Source organism: Haliotis cracherodii, unplaced genomic scaffold (genome assembly GCF_022045235.1).
Source record: "Haliotis cracherodii isolate W230 unplaced genomic scaffold, xgHalCrac1.p SCAF_10, whole genome shotgun sequence".
NCBI classification, from domain to species: Eukaryota; Metazoa; Mollusca; class Gastropoda; order Lepetellida; family Haliotidae; genus Haliotis; species Haliotis cracherodii.
The window spans coordinates 31,185,298-31,205,568 of NW_027266265.1; the positions used below are offsets into that span (position 1 = coordinate 31,185,298).

General features: G+C 38.9%; 1 protein-coding gene across 2 annotated transcripts; it reads right to left on the reverse strand.

The window, feature by feature from the left end:
- Positions 1-6,608: 6,608 nt before the first annotated feature.
- LOC139454303 (transmembrane protein with metallophosphoesterase domain-like) lies at positions 6,609-19,545 on the reverse strand. 2 transcript variants are annotated; one of them, XR_011652450.1, is made up of 6 exons: positions 18,810-19,545; positions 18,151-18,261; positions 15,644-15,812; positions 14,569-14,708; positions 13,001-13,289; positions 6,609-6,817 (listed from the first exon to the last, which is right to left on the reverse strand). XR_011652450.1 is itself a non-coding variant. In XM_071235923.1 (5 exons), the coding sequence occupies exons 1-5, from the start codon at positions 19,543-19,545 to the stop codon at positions 13,096-13,098; spliced, it is 1,350 nt and encodes a 449-aa protein (XP_071092024.1). In that variant the 3' UTR covers positions 12,108-13,095. The 2 variants fall into 2 exon arrangements, 1 of the variants encoding a protein (XP_071092024.1); XM_071235923.1 differs by lacking the exon at positions 6,609-6,817 and having other exon boundaries at positions 12,108-13,289.
- Between the last annotated feature and the right edge of the window lie 726 nt (positions 19,546-20,271).

The window sequence follows — 20,271 nt, forward strand, 5'->3', positions numbered from 1 at the left end:
CAAACATCCCTGACCTGAATACTAGTATATAGGGGAAATGCATAGTCAGAATAGAGTAGTTATAAACATTGGTATCAATACCAACACCATGGTAGGGTACATCTGGCCGACACCCTGTTACAACAGGGGCATCCTCGACAACAGCAGCCACAATTTATGGACCAGGCCGCGCTGAATTTAATTACCAGAGGCAGGCCTCGGAGACGGCCTGTCATAGGTGGTGTTTCCACGCAATATCTTCAACAGCGACGTCAGTGGTGTCAAGCACGCCAATAATGACCTTACCAACAATGGAGAGAGTATGGTCAAGCCACTATAGAAGAGCCAGTAACTACCGGCGTTACTATGTCCATAGTTGTCGGTGGCAGCGTAATGATGTGCTCTGAAAACATCCCGCAGTGGTATGGCAAACCTGCAAGGAAACGTAACAGCCCTCCAGTCGTTATTTATCTATGGAATACCAGATTTGAATATTGCTAATAACAAAAAAAACTACCATGTGGTGAATTTGAGTAATTTGATTTGATTTCCCACTAGCAACCAGCCAAATGATAAGCAGTTCAATAAACACCCAGAACAACCAGCGGAGGTGACATCAGTCTCAAATGACTGTTCACACAACCAGTGTTGAGTTAAGAGAATCATCACTTGAAGAGTGGCACGTTTCATGAAATGTACTGTTGGCATACAAGTGAAGTAATTGTATCTACTTGTGTAATAGTTTCGCGTTCCAAAGCCCTGATTGACATTGTGCCGGAAAGGCCAACAGGTTTTTGAACCGATACTCCAGGATAGTATACACTTCTGAATGACAGGGTCAAAGGTAATAGACCAGTGTCACAAGTTCACAACTGTCGCCATATAAAGAAATACCTTTATCGTTAAAGTAACTTTAGTGTCCAGATCAGAGGCCTGGGGATTTGGCCAGTTGTCTATAATGCGATGTTGCAGTCGTCTAGTCATTAAAAGCTCTGAAGAAGGAACACGGTAGTGAAAGCAAACATTGTGTTTTCAGTATGGAAACATTTATTAAGGTGTTGAGAATCGAAAGTTGCCTGAAAAGGGATCGAAAACGGTGTAGTAATAGTCAGAATAGGATACTGCGAATACAGATTGCTGTCAATTATACCAAAAGGCAGCCAGGGTATTTACCAAAAATGAAAGATGAGCCGAACTGCTGTCTAAAAATATGGTTAAAAGCTTAAATAGTGAATCTCTCTATAACACGCACACAATGGTGCACACATTCAGAAACAAAGACCTCAAATATAAGGCTCATTCTTGAATGCACATGATTACGCACAAACCTATCTCGACCGGCTCTAAGTTAAGTATACACTGACACGCCCCACATTCATGCATTCAATCACTTACATACGCTCACTCACTTGGACATGAAAAAGGATAAGGAGTCTTGGGGGAGATATTCCTTAAAGAACGTGGCAACTCGTCAGCGCCGTTCTAAAGGAATTAATCTCTGTCCTCCGCAAAGCTGGTCACTGTCATCGTCGTCACTTGGGGCAGGGTAGTGGTTGACGTAGGTGATGGTGTCAGGGGCGATGGGCGTCACGCCGTAGACAGAGCAGGCCCAGGGGGGAGTGAAGACACTCTCGGGGTCAGGAGAACGGTTAGGGGACATCTTCGGGACGCTACACATCGATCGGGAACATGAGGTCAAGTGAGACAAGAAGTACAAAATTCAGTTAAATGTTCGACGACGGCTTCGTCGACAGACCCCGTTTACTGTTGTTCCCTTTCCCTGATACGTTAATCACCAACATATTTAAATATACAGGCCTTTTGACACCTTAGTATACAGCGAAATCAAATGTTCAATTAGATACAGTATATGAATCATACAGGAGAAACCAACTGCTGAAGATCTGGCAGAGTTGGTCATTTCTGATCTATTTGTATGGCATGCATGCTAACAGGATACAGTTAACGGAAAATGGCCTGAACAACTTCTCACATTATCCAACGTGTGTACTACATCGTCCGACACTATCACACGATTTGTAGAGTGCATAAACCTACAGAGGTCTTAAAGTGTACACGTAAACAACCTGTAACTTCTTTGTTAAATAACATCATGAACATGTTCTCCCGACTCCATGAGTCTTCAAAATGGGGGTTTAACGTCGCGTCCAAGATTATTGCACTTATATAGCGACGTGCATGCACGTGTGTGTGTGTGTGTGTGTGTGTGTGTGTGTGTGTGTGTGTGTGTGTGTGTGTGTGTGTGGCTGCTTGTACTAGTCCGGACTGATGCCGATTTATAGTGCTAGCTCACTGAGATACCATGCCGCAGTTTAACATGAATACCCCACTCAGACACAGTATACTGACTCCGAGCCGACCAGTCCTTGCTTTAGCCCCTTAATGCCGAGCGCCAGACAGGGTAACAACAAGTACCATCTTTTAACGTCTTTTGGTATGACGCGGTCGGGGATCGAACCCCGGACCTTCCGCTCTCCGGACGGACGCTCTACCACTAGACCATGGAGGCGGTCTCTCTGTCTACGGCGTGACCCTCCCCGCCCCTGACACCATCACCTACGTCAACCACTACCCTGCCCAAAGTGACGACGAATGACAGTGACTACTGGGTGTACGAGGACGAGGATGACCACAGCCTCGTGGAGGACAGAGAAATTAATTCCTTTAGAAAGGCGCTGACGAAAGTCGCTACTCTTAAGACTCCTTATCTGTTTTTAAGTCCGAGTGTGTGAGCGTGTGTAAGTGATTGGATGGGTGAATGTTGGGGCGCGCGAGTGTATACTTGACTTTGAGCAGGTCGAGGTTTGTGCCTAAGCATGTGCATTCAAGAATGAGTCTTTTATTTGAGGTCTATGTTCCTGAATGTGTGAACCATTGTGTGCGTGTATCTGTTAGCTTGTTCTGGGTGTTTATTTAACTGCTGCTCATTTGGCTCTTGGTCGGGGGAAATCCATCTTCCCGAGGCAAGAGAGTTAACTGACTTTAAAGGGGCACTGATCTAAAGCACTTCCCCGGGACAGGTTGTTGCCTTTGTTATTGTATTTCCCCGTGAGTACCCGGATAATATAGCAGAAATCTAGACTAGCTCACGATCTGTGCTGCGCAATTCGTAAGCGCATTTGTCACTTTTATTAATAGTATATGGGCGTATGGTCACATTGATCAACAAAATCAAATGTAGGTATCTATGTGGATAGCATCGGTAATGGTGACGAAGTTTTGATAAGTCACAAGCTTGGTAATTGTGCGATTTTCGTTTACACTATTTTTGACTTGCAAGACAAAGTAAATATTTTCCTGAGCATTGCTTATTTTATCGTGTTTATATATTTAGAGTCAAAAAGTGCAATTTTTTCACATAGGAATTTTATTAATCGCCTAAATATTCAGTTATTTTACAAATTGACGGAAAATATGTCCATCTGTGTTATTATGACAACGAATTCCAAGCATTTTATGTTTAATATCATCACCAAGAGACTGAAAATGTTACGATGAAAAGTACATTTCTATATTGTTTGGCTTCTAATCCTACATAATAATCTATTGTGATGTTTTAGGCCCTTTTGATCGTCTTAATCAATTTTAGTCAATCTGTTAAAGAAATGGACAGATATATCCCACACGTCTGCTACTGTACAAAGAAATTTATTCCATGTCACGTGTCTCTGTAAAAATCAAATATTTTAAGATATATATATCGTTTCGGGATATTATAACCCGTGTTCGTTTCTCAACCGATCACTTAGATTGTTTCAGGTGTTTCACATAGGTGTCAAGTCTCAAAGGTCGGCTGAGAAAGTCCAGGTGACAACTATTTTCCTAACGTCCACGGTTCCTAACAAATTCCATTGAGTTAGATAACAATGAGCATTCAATCAACGTATTATCGGTTAACACTTTGAACAAAGTATGTTCTTTTTACATCGGCACTTCACGCCATGATATGAGTGTATTCCCTTTGTTTTAGTAGACCTAGACATGTAAACACTCACTTTTGACATATCCACTGTGCAAGATAACAGTGATTAATCAATCAATATATTTTCTGTTAATCCTTTGATGACTAGGAACGATCTGTAGATTTACAATAAAGTAAATCAACTGATCATTCATCTCTTGCTGGGCTGCCACGTGCATATTACATAACACACATATCACCTCATTGACAACCTGGAGTTAGATTGAATAATTACCCAAGACACAATAAATGCCAAATGGGAACCATTGTCAGGTAATCTGAGTGGTGCTACCACTAATTATACCTGTAATAAATTCATTAACTGAGCATCAAGTGAATGACGACACATACACGAGTATAGGGTTATACAAGAAAACGTGGATGACATCAAGGGAGTATAGTAATCGTATTATCGACGCAATCCGAAAATGCTTCACTGCATGGATACTTTTTTTTATAATTAAACTATAACCATCTGGGGCATTTCCAAATGAAGACATCCAATGAGCTCCGCCGTTCTTTTTGTCTGTTTGTTTAGGCTGAAGAAAAAAATTAACATGCGCCCTTTGTCGAAATCTTTATAGATCACGGTTAACCAATCAGTGTTGATGCAAAAATGCGTAAAACAAATATTGCCTCCAGCCTCCAAGTTTATTTAGCTGCCCTTGCAGACGGTAGCCCAGTCTCTTGTCACGCTCAGTTGCGTTGCATATCATCCGGGTATTCACGGGGTAAAAAACAATAACGAAGGCAACAACCAGTCCCGGGGAATCGCTTTAGAAAAGTGCCCCTTTAACAGTCCAGTTTCCACCCTTGCCGAACACGGCTGGAATTCCTTGGCTCGATCGTAGCGCCACCAGTGGCTATTACGAGTTATGCCCCTGCTATGCCTCTCCTATGGACCTATCAGATTCCTCCTCTCGTACCACTTGCATTTGCTTCAAACAAAATGGCTGCGTCCAGTCAAGACAATCTGATCGATAATCAAGATCTATATTGTGATAACACGAGTATTACATCGCGAAGTGCATAAAATAACGTGAGCACCTTGATAAAAAACATGAAAAGAATTAGAAAATATCTGTTGAAAACGAGTTGGCGGTGCAAATACTTTGCAAATCCAGCAATCGATCGAAATCTGCACGACAGTTTACGAACCGGATTTCGATTTCGTTGCGCGAATTTGATTTGATTATGTATAGACTCGTTAGTCCAGCCAAAATGTAACTCAATAACATCAGCCTAGATCGGCAAGGGTGGAAACTGCACTCTTATAGTCAGTTTACTCACTTGCCTCGGGAAGATCAAAATCAAATCAAATTACTCAAATTCACCACATGTGATAGTTTATGTTTTTAGCAATATTTAAATCTGGTATTCCATTGATGATTGGAGGGCCGTTACGTTTCCTTGCACCAGGTTTGCCATACCACTGTGGGATGTTTTCAAAGCATCATTACGCTGCCACCGACAAATATGGACATGGTAACGTCGGTACTTATTGGCACTTCTATAGTCGCTGAACCATACTAGCTCAATTGCTGGTTAGGTCATTATTGGCGTGCTTGACACCAGTGACATCACCGTTGTAGACATTGCATCGAAACACCACCTACGACAGGCCGTCTCAGAGGTCAATCTCATTAAAATCAGATCTTTGTACTCGCCACCGCTGAACAAAGATCTGAGGACATCCCATTAGGGGTCACGTCAGAACGACCTTTCATCTGACCAATCAGAGCGTCGCTTACCAGATCATGAAAGTGACAGTTGGAATGTGTTTTCTAATTATGCAACCACGAAATATTTAACACAGGGTATTCCGAACGACAGTTACGGGTTTTATGATTATATCCATACAATCTAGGCCATCTATAAGCCATTCCAGGGCGTTTTTTTAATCGCGAACACGTCAAAATTTGTTTCGAAGGGTAGTCGCCAGTTTGAAACTAGTGTCCTGAAGCTCGAGAAAGCTGCCTTCTGATTGGCTAATGTCGATTTCTTGTCAGTCATTTCATTGGTCGGTCAAAATTCGCGAAAGGTCGTTCTGACGTGACCCGTAATGGGATTTCCTCAGATCTTTGTTTAGCGGTAGCCAGAACTAAGATCTGATTTTTATTAGATTGTCTCAGAGGCCTGCCTCTGGAAAGAAATTTAACGCGGTCTGGTCCATGAATTTGGGCTGCTGTTGTCGAGGATGCCCCAGTTGTAACACGGGGTCGGCCAGATGTACCCTACCATGGTGTTGGTATTGATACTAATGTCTATAACTAGCCTATTCTGACTATGCATTTCCCGATATATTCAGGTCAGGGATGTTTGTAAAAATTAGGTTAATTAGGTTGTAAAATTGGGGAGAAAAGATACATACAGTTAAATATAACCGTCTAAAATTCTAACACCGACAATATTGTATATATAGCCTGTTGTTGATGCAGTGTTTCATGACAGGCGTGTTGAGTGTAGGTAAATATCATAACTACAGTATCTTAACAACTGCTATTTATATGAAGGATACGGAGAAAGAATGCTTCAAATTCCATTGATCACAAAACAATCATAAGTCATTTTGTCAAAACAACGATCAATCTTGAAATTATAACCAGTTCTCAGCACTGATTTTGATCTGATTTATTTCTATGGCTAGGTTTCCATTGTATTAGATAATCGATCATTTCTATTTATGGTCAAGTCCAATCAAGACTGGGATGTTTACTGTCAAATACATAAATAGCAAGTGATTCCGTGGTTTTTGAATAGCTAACCAAGCATCGTTTTGTTCGTTTGTTCCCTTCACAGACTTGAAGGGAAGGTGAAAGGGTGTTGATCCGGGAAGAGTGATCTCATTCATGTTAACTGTCAAAAAGAATAAATCAAAATTCATCACTGAGGTGGTGTAAAATTGCATTGAAATCAATCATAATATGCCAGACAAAAATCTCTAACAATGAGCAAAACAAGATCACACAAGTGTTAACAAACCATTCATACGGATACATCATATACTAAAATATATTTCATATCAACATGATCAATGTATAAGGAGACTATGCAACAGTAACACTCACAACCATGAAGTTCTGTAGCTCACCTGCATTGTTGTACTTTTAGCTTAAAACCAAAATAAAGTATTGATATACACCTTGAAAACAATTAAGCTGCACACATTTATTTTCATTCACTAGGAACCTTATCTACATTAGAAATTGACATCATTTGATAAATGTTGGAAGATAACATAAATACAGGTGGACATTTGGTACAAGAACATTGCCTATTAAGTACTTAGTCATTCGGTATCATGCAAAATGTGAGTGAGTATGGTTTGACCCCAATTTTAGATCATCTGTTCCTGAAAATGACAGAAAATTTAAATTTCCCTTATGTTTTACACAAAAATTAAATTGTTTACTGCACATGCTGGAAGCTATGAACAACGATGTGGGGGCCAAATATTGTCACCTCCCTTCAGAGAAAATAATGGTATGTTTTTAAGTGCTCACTGAATTCAAAATGGTGATTTTGAAATGTAAAAAACAACAGACAAGGGACAACTTGCCATGACATCCAGGGCCTCATTCATCACAGAATCAATGTGTACCTATACTAGTGCATGTGATCCCTCTTGACACATTGATTGAAGAAATCTCTATCAGCAGACATCAGCAGTGAAGGTCATGTCATTGATAAACCACAAAATCAAAAAATCAAACAAGATTAACACAAAGATTGCAAAGGCAGCATGGATAGGCAACAGTCCTAACGAGCCAATTACTTTTGCAATTTCAATAATTTCAAATAATTAAACAATTGGCAACAGAAACAAATTAACACCAGTACCCCAATTTAATTTGAACTTGTCTGGGAAGAACAAGAGATAAAAATGTATAAAACAGTGAAACATAAAGGTCACCAGTTAATGCTTTCACTGCGACCACGAATATCACGAATCTCCCAAAATAGGAATTTTTTCATGTTCGTATGTAAATCTCAATCATTTCCTGAAGTTCTTAAATGAATCTTATTTGATTCCCAAACATTCGTACAGTTCGCGTGAGTTCGTCAAATCGTCGAGAAGGTTTTTGTTTGTCAAAAACTTTTGTGGAAGGGTTCCCGGATTGCTATTTTGTGGCTGTATCGTAATCCATTCGTAATTAATTTTTATGTTCCGTAACAGCTTCGTAACAGATTCTTTTGCATTCTTGGCTATTCTTAGCAATTCGTGGCTCCCAAAATTTCTTGTCCTCAACCTGTAAACATCGTAAACGAAAGAATTAAGTAAGAACAACATTTGGCATATTCGTAGCTGAGTCGTAGGTGATTTTTACAATTCGTGCATGATCCGTACATGAATCTTTTAAATCGTACATGTTTCTTAACCCATTCCTGGCATTCTTCATATTTTTCAACCCGAAAGTTTGTATTATTGGCCGAATCATCACGAATTTCGAAAGTTTCCAATTCGGAGTGATTCGGGATATTCGTGGTCGTAGTGAAAGGGGGAGGGGGGGGGGGGGGATTAAGTACTTGCCGGTTTCATGAAGATATATGAAATGGTATAAATATTTTCTTCAGAAATAAAACCCTATTATCATTTGAGCAAACACAAAAACAAATATAACAAAGGACATAATTCTGTACAATATTAATTCTTGATGGTGGTTTTCAAACTTAACAACATATTCATCCCTTAGTGACGTAATCTGTAGTGGTTACCGAGGAACTGGCAGGACTGTGCACCGTGTTCAAAAGATCCAACAAGAGCCATAGGCCCTGCACTGTATAGCATGAATGTTTAAAAGATGGCTTTCACTCATTCAACATGTTCTATTCCTTTATGATGTGTACAAGTTATCATCCTTGTATCCATAGCACTTTCAGGAAAACATTGAAGTCAGGCTGACAGAGCCCAGGCCGATACTACTCACTCCACTTGGTGGCGGGGGATAATCAAGTGATTGTCAAGTGAGGTAAGTATTATACACATCGTAACATGAGGATGGTGAGATACCTGTGTCATAATACATAAATAGACCTGTCAGTTTCAATGAAGAAAAGCAAACGTATATCCACAAGGCTCTGAACTTTTTTTCTGGAATGTAACATAGTGAGTGAGTATGGTTTTACGCCGCTTTTAGCAATATTCAAGCAATAACACGGCGGGGGACACCAGAAATGGGCTTCACACATTGTACCCATGTCGGGAATCGAACCTGGGTCTTCGCCCTGACGAGCGAACGCTTTAACCACTAGGCTACCCAACCGCCCCAAAAGTAACATAGATCAAAAAGGTCATACAACAGTAAAAAAGAATAAGCAACAGAAAGTTTCTACCCATCAGACATCCTCACAGCATGTTCATAATATTGCACAGTGGTACATGAACAACTGGCTGTGTAGGTGGCCAATACTACATGTTCATCATGACTGCCATAGCACAATTGGCAACCACAGCAGTAAACATGGAGATCCATGGCTGAATATCACAATACACAGACAATTACAACATGTGTTCTTTAGGAGATAAACATACTGTGTTTTCAATGTAGAGCTAGGTTACCTGTAGATTTAACCCCGCTAAATTGAATTTGGAACCGAACGCGCAGCAGTATGTTTATCTCCATTCTACCATGACTAAAAAAAATGCGAACTCTTTGGTGTTAGCAAATATGCTGAGTGAAGCGGCATGGGTTGAGTTCAGTGTTTTGAGTGGGTTATCGATCTGAATTACAGAATCACCGAACAAAATATGGTGTTGTATGTACTCAAGCAGTTTGTTTACACCGTAATACTTCACTCGAACATATGACAGGCATTGAAAGCATATTAGCACGGCAACTTGGTAAGCTAACATGAAATCGGCATTCCTAAAGAAAACAAAGCAAGCTTTGCAAGGCTTTCGCTCTACATGCTATTATGACGTCATATCGCTCATTGTGACGCAAACGATATGACGTCACAGTCATATGTAGAAAAGCGCCAAAATTCCAAGCTCTCTCTTGTCTCCAAAACGTAAATACATTCCCTTTGTTGATTTCTGTCGTGTTTTTCTGCACGAAATGTATTGCCACACATCCTTTGAATAGTCTAGTAACCGCATCAATGCATTTTGTAACCTGTAATTGTAGATATAGTTATTTGAATATGCCTACCGACAATGACTGAAAATAGTACTATTAGCTTCCGCGGTGATGCGGCCGTCAAACCAGCTGTTTCAATCAGAGGGGGTTTATTGTGATTTAATAGCCTCTGATTGACCAATCAGAATCGTGTAAATTCCAAATTCATGGTAGAATCAGCAATACACATACTTACTGCATAGCAATGTAATAACGATACATGCAGAAATGGCAGAGCAATTGGGAAAATGGCTATTTAAATAAGTCAAGTTAAAGAACACCCAATTTTTGTCATATGACTGTGGTTAATCTGTCATGGCTGGTAGGTATTGCAATACACAGCCTTGCAGTCAACTTGTTTTGAGTAGTATACATATATTATATTACCTGTTTATGCTCTAATATCAAACTTTCAGGGTAAAACGTAATTCTACATTTTAGTCCAAGCAACTTGTAGAAGTAAGCTTATTAAATTTTGCATGTCATTGACTGTTGACAACTTTTCAAGATAAATCAAATACTATTTCATGTTTGTGTGACTTTACATTTTTTGTAAATCTGATATTACCCCTGTTTTGGGATCATTTTGCACTCAAATTTCATTCTCAGCCCGCTATGGAATATACAAACCAAGCTGCCATATAAGACACAAGAAGGTTTATGGTCACATTAACATTCTGCTCTACTGGCTACCCATCCACTGATGGGTACAGTGTGCGGCAGGACGGAGTCAAGCTGCCGAACCTGGTCACCATCCCACTACTCTCTGTGATCAACCCTGCTTAACTTCTCTGAATTGTGACCTGTGTGCAGTAAACAGGACCACATTCCACCACAGATATTAAACCTTTCTTCATCATATTGTGTACAACATAAGAAGTCAATGCTTGGACAGTAATTTGTCAGTAACTTATTACATGTAAGATTTTTTTGTCTCATTCAAAACACTAAACGTTTTTTGTTGTTTTTTAAGCCAATTGGCTTATATTATTAAAAAAAGGTTCAGAGTTATGAATGAGAAAAAAAAGATATTAATGAAAATATGACAATGAATGTCCCATAGAAAACCCTTAGTTACAAAACCCAGGCAAACATCTAGGTATCTCCTTCAACATGTTCATCTAGCATTGTGCAAAGAATATTAATAATGGTGGCTAAAACACATTAAACAATTATACAATATTTTATGTTCAACAATACAACAGTTTTCCACAATTTCTAAAACTTGGAGCTGAATGTGAATTACAAATATTCTCAGCAAATAAACAAATCTTCATGATAATATAGTATAAAAATAGTTTCAAAATGGAATGAATAATCCAACGAAATAGATCACAGATGTGATATGTTGTGTGAGATCAAACACTGGCAATTCTATCATCAAACATGAAACTTCTTACATGAAAATACTTGTTTGGACATTTCCAATTTTATGCATCAGTATAAAAAATGATGTCCAATGTAATTCTCTATATTGACTTTCCTGTTCTCGTGTCTTTTTAAAGTGAACAACTGACTTGCCTTAACATGCCATCGGAGAGGCAGGATATGCTCGTCTTTTCATGAACACCTGGTATCATCACTAGTTGATAGGAATTCACAAACAATGCTCATGATACAGTCGCAATTGTACACTCAACTCTGATTTTGGGCTTCAAACATTCTCAATCTTAGAGGTTAACTTTCTTGTCAGTCAGTCAGTATTGAGAATTCTAAATTCTCAGTACAAATGAGCAGCATATCTGACTTCTTAATCTCAAAAATGAACTGAAACAACCAGTTCCAAAAGTAAATAATAAAGGCTGCACCATTATAGTGTGGATACATTAACCTTATTGTTTCTGTAAGCCACAACATCTACAGCCACAAGGAAGTACCATTGAAGGAATATCTGTGTCCACTGTGGATTTTCTTTTGTCATAAAAAAATATTTTTCGAAGGGATGTACCCTGATCATTTGAAAGAAGTGAAGGGATGTAGCCTAAAAATGTTAATGGCTCAAGAGCTCACACATTTTTGGGATTAGGCTGTCAAACTTGGCTCAGGCTTTACCTGATGTGTTCTCTATGGAGCTGTTGTCAGAGATCTTTATGCAGAGAGGTATCATATCAGAGGTAAAGGTTTGAATGAGATTGGTATAATCTGACAATGTAATCAATGTAGTGTGGGTGAGTGGGGTGACTTGGGTTAAACGCCGCTTTTAACATTATTCTAGTTATATCAAGGCGTGTCAGCTTAATGTGGGAGGAAAGCCCGAAGTGATGCAAGTCTCAGACGTTTACCACTTTGGTGAAACCCACGAGCACGGGTATGGTGCTGACAGACCCAGAAACCAATGTAACGTGTCAGTTGTCATGTTAAATATATCCTCTTGGGCGACATAGTTTGTAGTGCAATGGCAAGTTACATTAAATGTGTAAAGTCACAAAATGCAACATGATAAGAAAAGCAATGTGATATTACCTGGCTAATATAATGCCTTAAGTATTGTAACAATTTAATCATTTTAATGTCATGGTCTTATATATATGTATAAACAATGGTGGAATATAATGGCATGTGTAATGTCATGTGAGGTGTAATATCATCCATATTGTTAGGAGTAATGGCATTTGTAACACAATTGTACAAATGACATTATGTCAAATCTCTACTGGTTGTAAAATGTACGACAGTAATACAGTACCAAAAAGAGTCTGTGCCAAACATTTCTGCATCTACTTGTCCATAATTGTCTCAAAGCATTATACTCAGTTGATTTCAATGTCAATATATGGACTATTATTTTCATCCAAACCGACTACTCCCTCTGAACCTGAGCATTGACTGAGAAACACAACATGGCCTAATAACTACATAAATAGAATCTGACATGGCAATCTTTAACAATGGTTAAGTGTGCAAACATGAAAACACATACTTGCAATTCCACTTTCCTAAGTGCACAATTCTCCATAGTTTATTCATGTTACATCAACTGAAAAGATATAACCATACATATATATGTATAACTTGTCATGGAGCCTGAGTGAGTATTATCCTTGTGACTTCCATTGTTGTTCCGATCCTGACAGGGATACCCCAATACTGAGTACCCATCGACACATACACATGACTGGACTCCCCATAGCGATATAGTCCGTAAAAGAAGGGGTTAAGAAAATAGGCTCCAATAATCACTGGGAAGAACTGTCCTCCATGAGTGTGACCTGTAATAGATAAGAAAGTGCCAAGTACTAACAAACGACTAAGGCGTATATTACTGAGGCGTGTTCAGGAAGGCGGGCGATCATGCGAGCTTACAGTGAGGCAATATGAATCTTTCCTGAACGGAAGGAGCGTACTCACTCTCAGCATCTAAAGTGGCTGAGCTGGGGATTAAAACAGCCCCATCCACAAGTATTACAGGTTCACACATCTATTTTGATGCTCATGATAACAAAGAGTTTATTTTCATATTGAAATTATTTGTTTGTTTGTTGTTTACACAGCAGACAGCAATATTCCAGCTTTATGATGGCAGTCTGTAAATAATCTGGTGTGGACCAGAATATCCAGCGATTGATATCATGAGCATCGATCTACGCATTTTGGATATTATGACATGCATCAACCATGTCAGCCAGCCTTACCCCCCGATCCCATTAATCGCCTCTTATGACAAGCATAGTTGCCTCTTACGGCAAACATGAGTTGTTGAAGTCCTATTTTCTATCTGGATCTTCATGGGTCAATATATTAAAAAGGCAATGAAGCTTTTGAGTGGTAGATCTAGTCTAACAGATTATTCTTTAAAAAATGGTTCAATTCCGTTGAAAGGCAGACATTAGTACAATGTGCGACGCCATCTTGGATTACTACGCAAACCTCCTGGGCTTGATCGCTAGTATACACATACGATCATACGGTCTGCCTTGCTCAACCGCACATGCTTGCTTTATATTGCGATCGTCCACCCTCCTTAACACGCCTCTGGTGTAATAAAGTTCAGGGTTCAGTGAAGCAATGTCAGGACAATACAGCAAGAATATGAGTGACATAGTTACTGTACTCTCACTCATAGTAAATGTATATAGAGTTGAATCCAATCAAGCAGAAATCAGATAACTGGAGAGAAAAGGATGCTTTGCTAGGTCCTGACAGTGTCCGTCTTTATTTGTCTTCATTTATGAGTGGAAATGTTGAAGTAGATAAAACAAATACCGGTAGGTAGAACCTTTCCTTGTTCCCCTTAGTCATATTATATAGGTAACTTAATCGTTACGTAGAATGGAATTATCTGTGGTTGTGGATGGAAGTTCAGCAACTGACTGGCAAATCAAAACTTTCAAAACAATTTGAGAGACAATAGCTGTACCACACTGACACTTTCTGATATTTCCCATCTTAACTAATAACATCATGGAGACTTTAGACATTTAAAGGAAAAGCCCACTCCACCCCAAGAAATGGAAAGGTCGGCTCCTTGCTGCTTTGAATAATGGCTACCTGAGAGGACGACGTCAACTCTGTATTCGGAGTCCAGAGCGGTCTTGGCCGCCTTCGGCTGATGGGCAAGAAGAATTACTGGCTGACTTTGATCACATGACCCCAGAGCATCCTCCAGCCTCATCCCGTGATTGCCGTACCTGAATATTAAAATAACAGATCTGCAAGCTTTCACAATACCCACATGTGTTATTTCACCTATCTTTTGACATTGGCGCTAGTTCTTACATTGTATTTTAGCAAGACTGGGCTGTTTATTTACTTGTTAGTGACCCATGACTTCCATGTTGTTGTTTTCATTCCTGCTGGCAACAAAACTGGATGAATTGATATCAGAAGTTTGCAACAATGGTTCTTGGAAATGGAGTCATGTCTTGTTTTTTCCAATGTTTACTGATAGTGCCTGACATTCACAGGAACTTTTTCATGTTTCACATAGGTAAATGAGTCAACTGGTTTGTGTGTAGTCGGCAGTATTCCACCCATATCACTGTGGCCTTAAACTAATTGGTCTTGGCTAGACAAACAAGTGGTCGATAGCATGAGCAACCACCCATGCTATAAGGCACGATGACACACAATCAGCTTGGTCAAATAACCTCCACATGTTATCCTGTTCTTACATGGACTTATCTAGAATTCCAAACTAAGTGCTCTTGGCTGGCACATTGGAAAACACATTTTCATGTTGTTCAAACATAGGATTTGTTTCTTAGTTTGTTAAATTCAGAGGTATTTCAACATTGCATTCAACAATGTATAACTAATAAGTTTCAATTCCTATTTGGGAATTGTAGCTGACATTTGCTACAGAGTGAGTGAGTATTGTTTTTATGCTGCCTTTAGCAATATTCCAGCAATATCACGACAGGGGACACCAGAAAAGGGCTTGACACATTGTACCCAAGTCGGGAATCGAACCTTGGTCTTCGGCATGACGAGCGAACACTTTAACCACCAGGCCACCCCACAACCCCATTTGCTGCACACGTAGTGTTGGGTATTGGTCTCTGAGCAGGTACTCATATTTCCCTGTCTTTTGACTAGCATGAGAACATTCCCATTTGTCTCTTACCCAATCCTTAAAGCATCGATATCATCTGCTCCAGCAAGGCATATTTGTTGTTTGGTGGGTAGTTTCTCACTGGGAAGTCTGACATTGCTATTGTGTAACACAACAAAACCGAGACCACGGAGGTGAGAGAACCAGTTGTCTACATCGCCTGTATAGTACTCATGATTGCCTGAAACCCGAAAAACACATTGTGAAACAAACAAACAAACAAGCAGAGTTTCCCAAAACATATTGTTGCATTCATAACTATCTACAGTTGGTGCCACCCTCCATTAATTTAATGCCTACTAGCCAAACTTGGCTATAAGAATCATTTTCTGTAGATTTTGATGTTATTTACGTTGGTGCACATGCATTGCAGACACACGTGACGTTGCTAATGAATAATTTGCATACTCGTATATATGCAGGGGGTCAGCGTATGGTAGAAAGTGACAACATGGAGACGATGGCTTGCAGTATATACAAGTTTACTCCATTCAGGTAGATAATGTCAGCACATAGTTATATTGAACTAAAAATAGTGGTCCCTTTGAGTTCGTTATAACCATAGTTTACTGTATAGCCAATGTCACCAGACATGAATTAAGTCCTAAATATAAACAACAGTCATTTAGCAGTGACATTGTTAGAAATCTTGTTCAGGATGGCAGACAGTCAATGTACAATACAATGGGGAATTTGGGATTAGCATCTTATAAATGTCAATTACGGTAAGTGTTTTATAGCATATACATATCATGGCTACAGGGTAATTACCCTGTGGAAGTAAATGTTCAAGCTGGCTAGATGATCACTTTCATAGATATATATGTTTCACCAGGAATTCAACGATATCATGAACTGATCTTAAGTGATTATGTATTCATTTGCACTGTTGTTTCCTTTGGTGTAAAAGTTCACCCATATTTATTTGGACTCATGTAAACTTTGGGTATAATTCAGACAATGGTTGTCCCAAATCGGTCGCTATAACATGATTATTAGACTATTACTAGCTGAGCTCACAAGATCAAACAGAATTTTACTAGACTCAGGCTTTGGGACAATAGGCTGACGTCAAAGGCTTCATTTCAGATGATGATAGAGTTCCTAGTGACCTGACCATGCTGACACAATGGGATACGTTTAATGCATGATAATTTAAATTATTACTTTGATTATTCTCAGTGTTAGATGTGTTTATGTAGCAGTCACTACTCCAAAGCCCAAGTCTAGTAACAAAAACATCCTGGTCTTGAAAAATTGGTTCATCCTAGTCCATGTACTAAGCCAAAAATAAACTGATAATACAAAGTACAAGTTTGGGCTAGCAGACACACAAGTATCTGGCACAGACTGTATTAGTGCCTGAAATTAAGACCAAGCATGCTAAGACGTGGTGCTTGAGGTTTTCTGCTGTAGTATTTTCAACTGGGAACTCTCAAAGCACATTTATTTCCCTAATAAAATTCGCAACAATAAATAGGATACAAGAAACTCTTGACTTGATTCCAACACTCAATCTACTCCATGATGGTTACTAGCATATCATATACTGACTCCGAGCCAGCCAGTCCTTGTTTCATCTCCTTAATGCTGAGTGCCAGACAGGGTAACAACATTTAATTCCTCCCTCTGGGCAGATGCTCTCCACTAGACCACAAACACTATCCTGAGAATGCTGAGCATTAAGTTTTTTGTTTGTTTGTTGTTTGACGCAGCAATATTCCAGCTGTATGCCAGCAGTCTGTAAGAAAACGAGTCTGGACCAGACAATCCAATGAGCATTGACCTATACAATTGGTATACGATGACATGCATTGTTCAAGTCAGCGAGCCTGACCAAGCAATCCTTTTGTTTTCCTGTAACGACCAGCATAGATAGCAGGGGACCAATTCTAACTCGGAATTTTCATGGGATTTTGAGCATTATGAGGTTATAATGAGGTCTGGCAGTGAATCATTAATTTAGTATGGATATTCAAAAACTTGTCTCAAAACAGTATTGACATTTAACATTCATTGATACATCATGATATAGGATGACACCCCTTGATCAAGTTGATGTAACTGAGGTTTTTCAAGCAATTTACATGTTTCACATATTGTACACAGGGCCAATCAAACCAAGATCTTCATTACCAGTGAGTGACTGGGTTTGGTTAATCACTTTGAAAAGTATTTTCAGTCTTATGGCAGCATGGCAGCTTGATCTGCAAGGAAATTATGAAGTGATGCAGCTCTTAGATATCCACCACTTTAGTGAAACCCACAAGCAAGGGTATGATGCTGACAAACCTAGAAACCAGGTTTGCCTATCTGAGGAAGTTAACTCTGCACAAGGAATTCAGGCAACCTTTTATGACAGTACCAACCAATGCCCCTTCTTTGTCATTAATTTGATTAACATAATTAAGAGTCAACACTTTAACCACCAGGCTACCCCAGAAAACAGAAGAAAACACTTAACTGATATAGACAAAATACATTGTAATAAAGGAAAGACACAAACATACAAACCGCACCTGTTATAAAATATTTCCCAAATTTGGACTGAATATCCTTAACAGGTTCTACTGCTTCCCTGAGGCTTACAACGCTTCCATCAACAAGATCTCCAGTCATCACAACAACATCTGAAACCATAAGAAATCATGCCAACATTAAAAGCTCAAATGTCTCCTTGAACATGTTGAATACAGGATCAAACTGTTTGCAAATATTAGAATTTTTTTTGTTGACATTTACAATCATGTAAAATACCATGAATACACATGACAAATTTTTTTGATTCACTCAACTTTGAACAGACCAAAAGTGGTATTTGTGTTATAAATGCAAGGAGAAAAATGTTGAATACCCTTTTTCTCTCTACATAAACATGATTAACATGTCAACATCTGTGGCATCAGAAGGTTTATAAGTATCAAGCAAAATGATGCTTTTACTGTCTTTAGACTCAGTAGCTGAGTTACAAAAAATAACATTGATAACACTTCCGGCTGTGTTGCTACCGATGACCACAGACAGAGTACAATAATTCTGATACATATTTCTCCTATTTCACCATATTGCAGAGATAATACCAAGTGGGTTGTGATCATGTGTTGTGATTAATGAATGAGACACACTATGGCATAAATTGTAATGATGCTTGAAATCATTGTTTCATTTTAATATTTACCTGCATTTTGCTCATTAATGATATTTACTATCCTATTAAGTCTCCATCTTCCAACAGTCGGTCCTAGATGAATGTCTGATATCTGCACAATTCTGAATCCATTAAGAGATTCCGGCAATCCTCTGACTGGGATAAGGACTTCTTTTACAACTGGTGGACTCGCAGCATTATAGAGACCATATGTCCATAAAAGAACAGCATAAATAAGTACAAGCTGTAATTCCCGTTGTTTTGAAAAGACGGGCTTACTACTTGAAATGCTTCTTAAACAGAACAGGATAACCTTGACAAACACTAAACCTGTGACTATTTGAAACAACAGCCCAAGTGCTGCATAACAACTGTATGCTATAAAATATGGTTCTCGGCCAATGAAATAAAAGTTCATAAAGTAACTCGTATGACATAACACTATGTAAGTCAGAAGAACAACCCTCCATATTGTACACTTTTTCAGATTTGGTTGAGTCACATCTGTCTGATGAAGATCGTTATCAGAATATTTGACATGTCTTAACCCTTGCTTCTGTGACAGCTTATCGAACATAGTCGAGAAGTTATTCCACACAAATCTGGATAGAAGAATCAAGAATGCTTGTATCAGAATTACGAACTGCAATCTTAACATTCTCGCCTTTGTTTCCCAATGGAGAGACAAGACATACAGCTCGGCCAATGTGACGGCAAGCAAAACCGTCACGCCGGCAGCCACCTTTGCCCCCAGTGAGATGGCCATGTTGTATATACGGTGTCGCTTGTGAAATACCAAAATAGTGATGTTTCTTATATGGAATTTTCGTGTCAAATAATAGTTGTTTTAAACACGCAAAACAAAAGAATTAGCTAGGTCTATATAAACAGCATACTCTAATGTCATATTTACCAAACGTGTAGGATAATGTTGCTGTAAGGGATATCAATTCAAGGGAAATAACTAAGTCCAAGTCGTGTCAAATTGCTATAAAATGTATCAATAATCCTACAAACTAAGTTCGGGGACAATCTTACCTGATTTAGGCCGGCTATTTGTTTGTTGTTGCAGATCCTAAATTGTGCAAAATAATTTATCTTACCAGTTAGATTAATTTAGGCTTAGATCTATTACGATTTGAAATAAACTCGGTATATGGTCTCTCCTTTATTTCGCAGGAAGTTGGTAATGAGACCCTCTTGTTTAATGCATTTATTCAAAGGTTAAAAGACTGTAACCAACAGGACTTGTATTGTAAAGTTTGTGAAATACGTAAATTATCAATGTATAAGGAATATAAGTCATTGCTAACAGTTGAAAAGTATCTCTGTGAAATCACAAGCCGTCATTATAGACGTATGTTTAGTTTGTTAAGAGTTGGCGAGTTGCCATGGATGGTAAATTTAGGTAGAAGATGCGGTATGGAGTACTGTAATAGGCAGTGCAGATTTTGTAATTTACAGGCAATTGAAGATGAGTTTATATTTTATG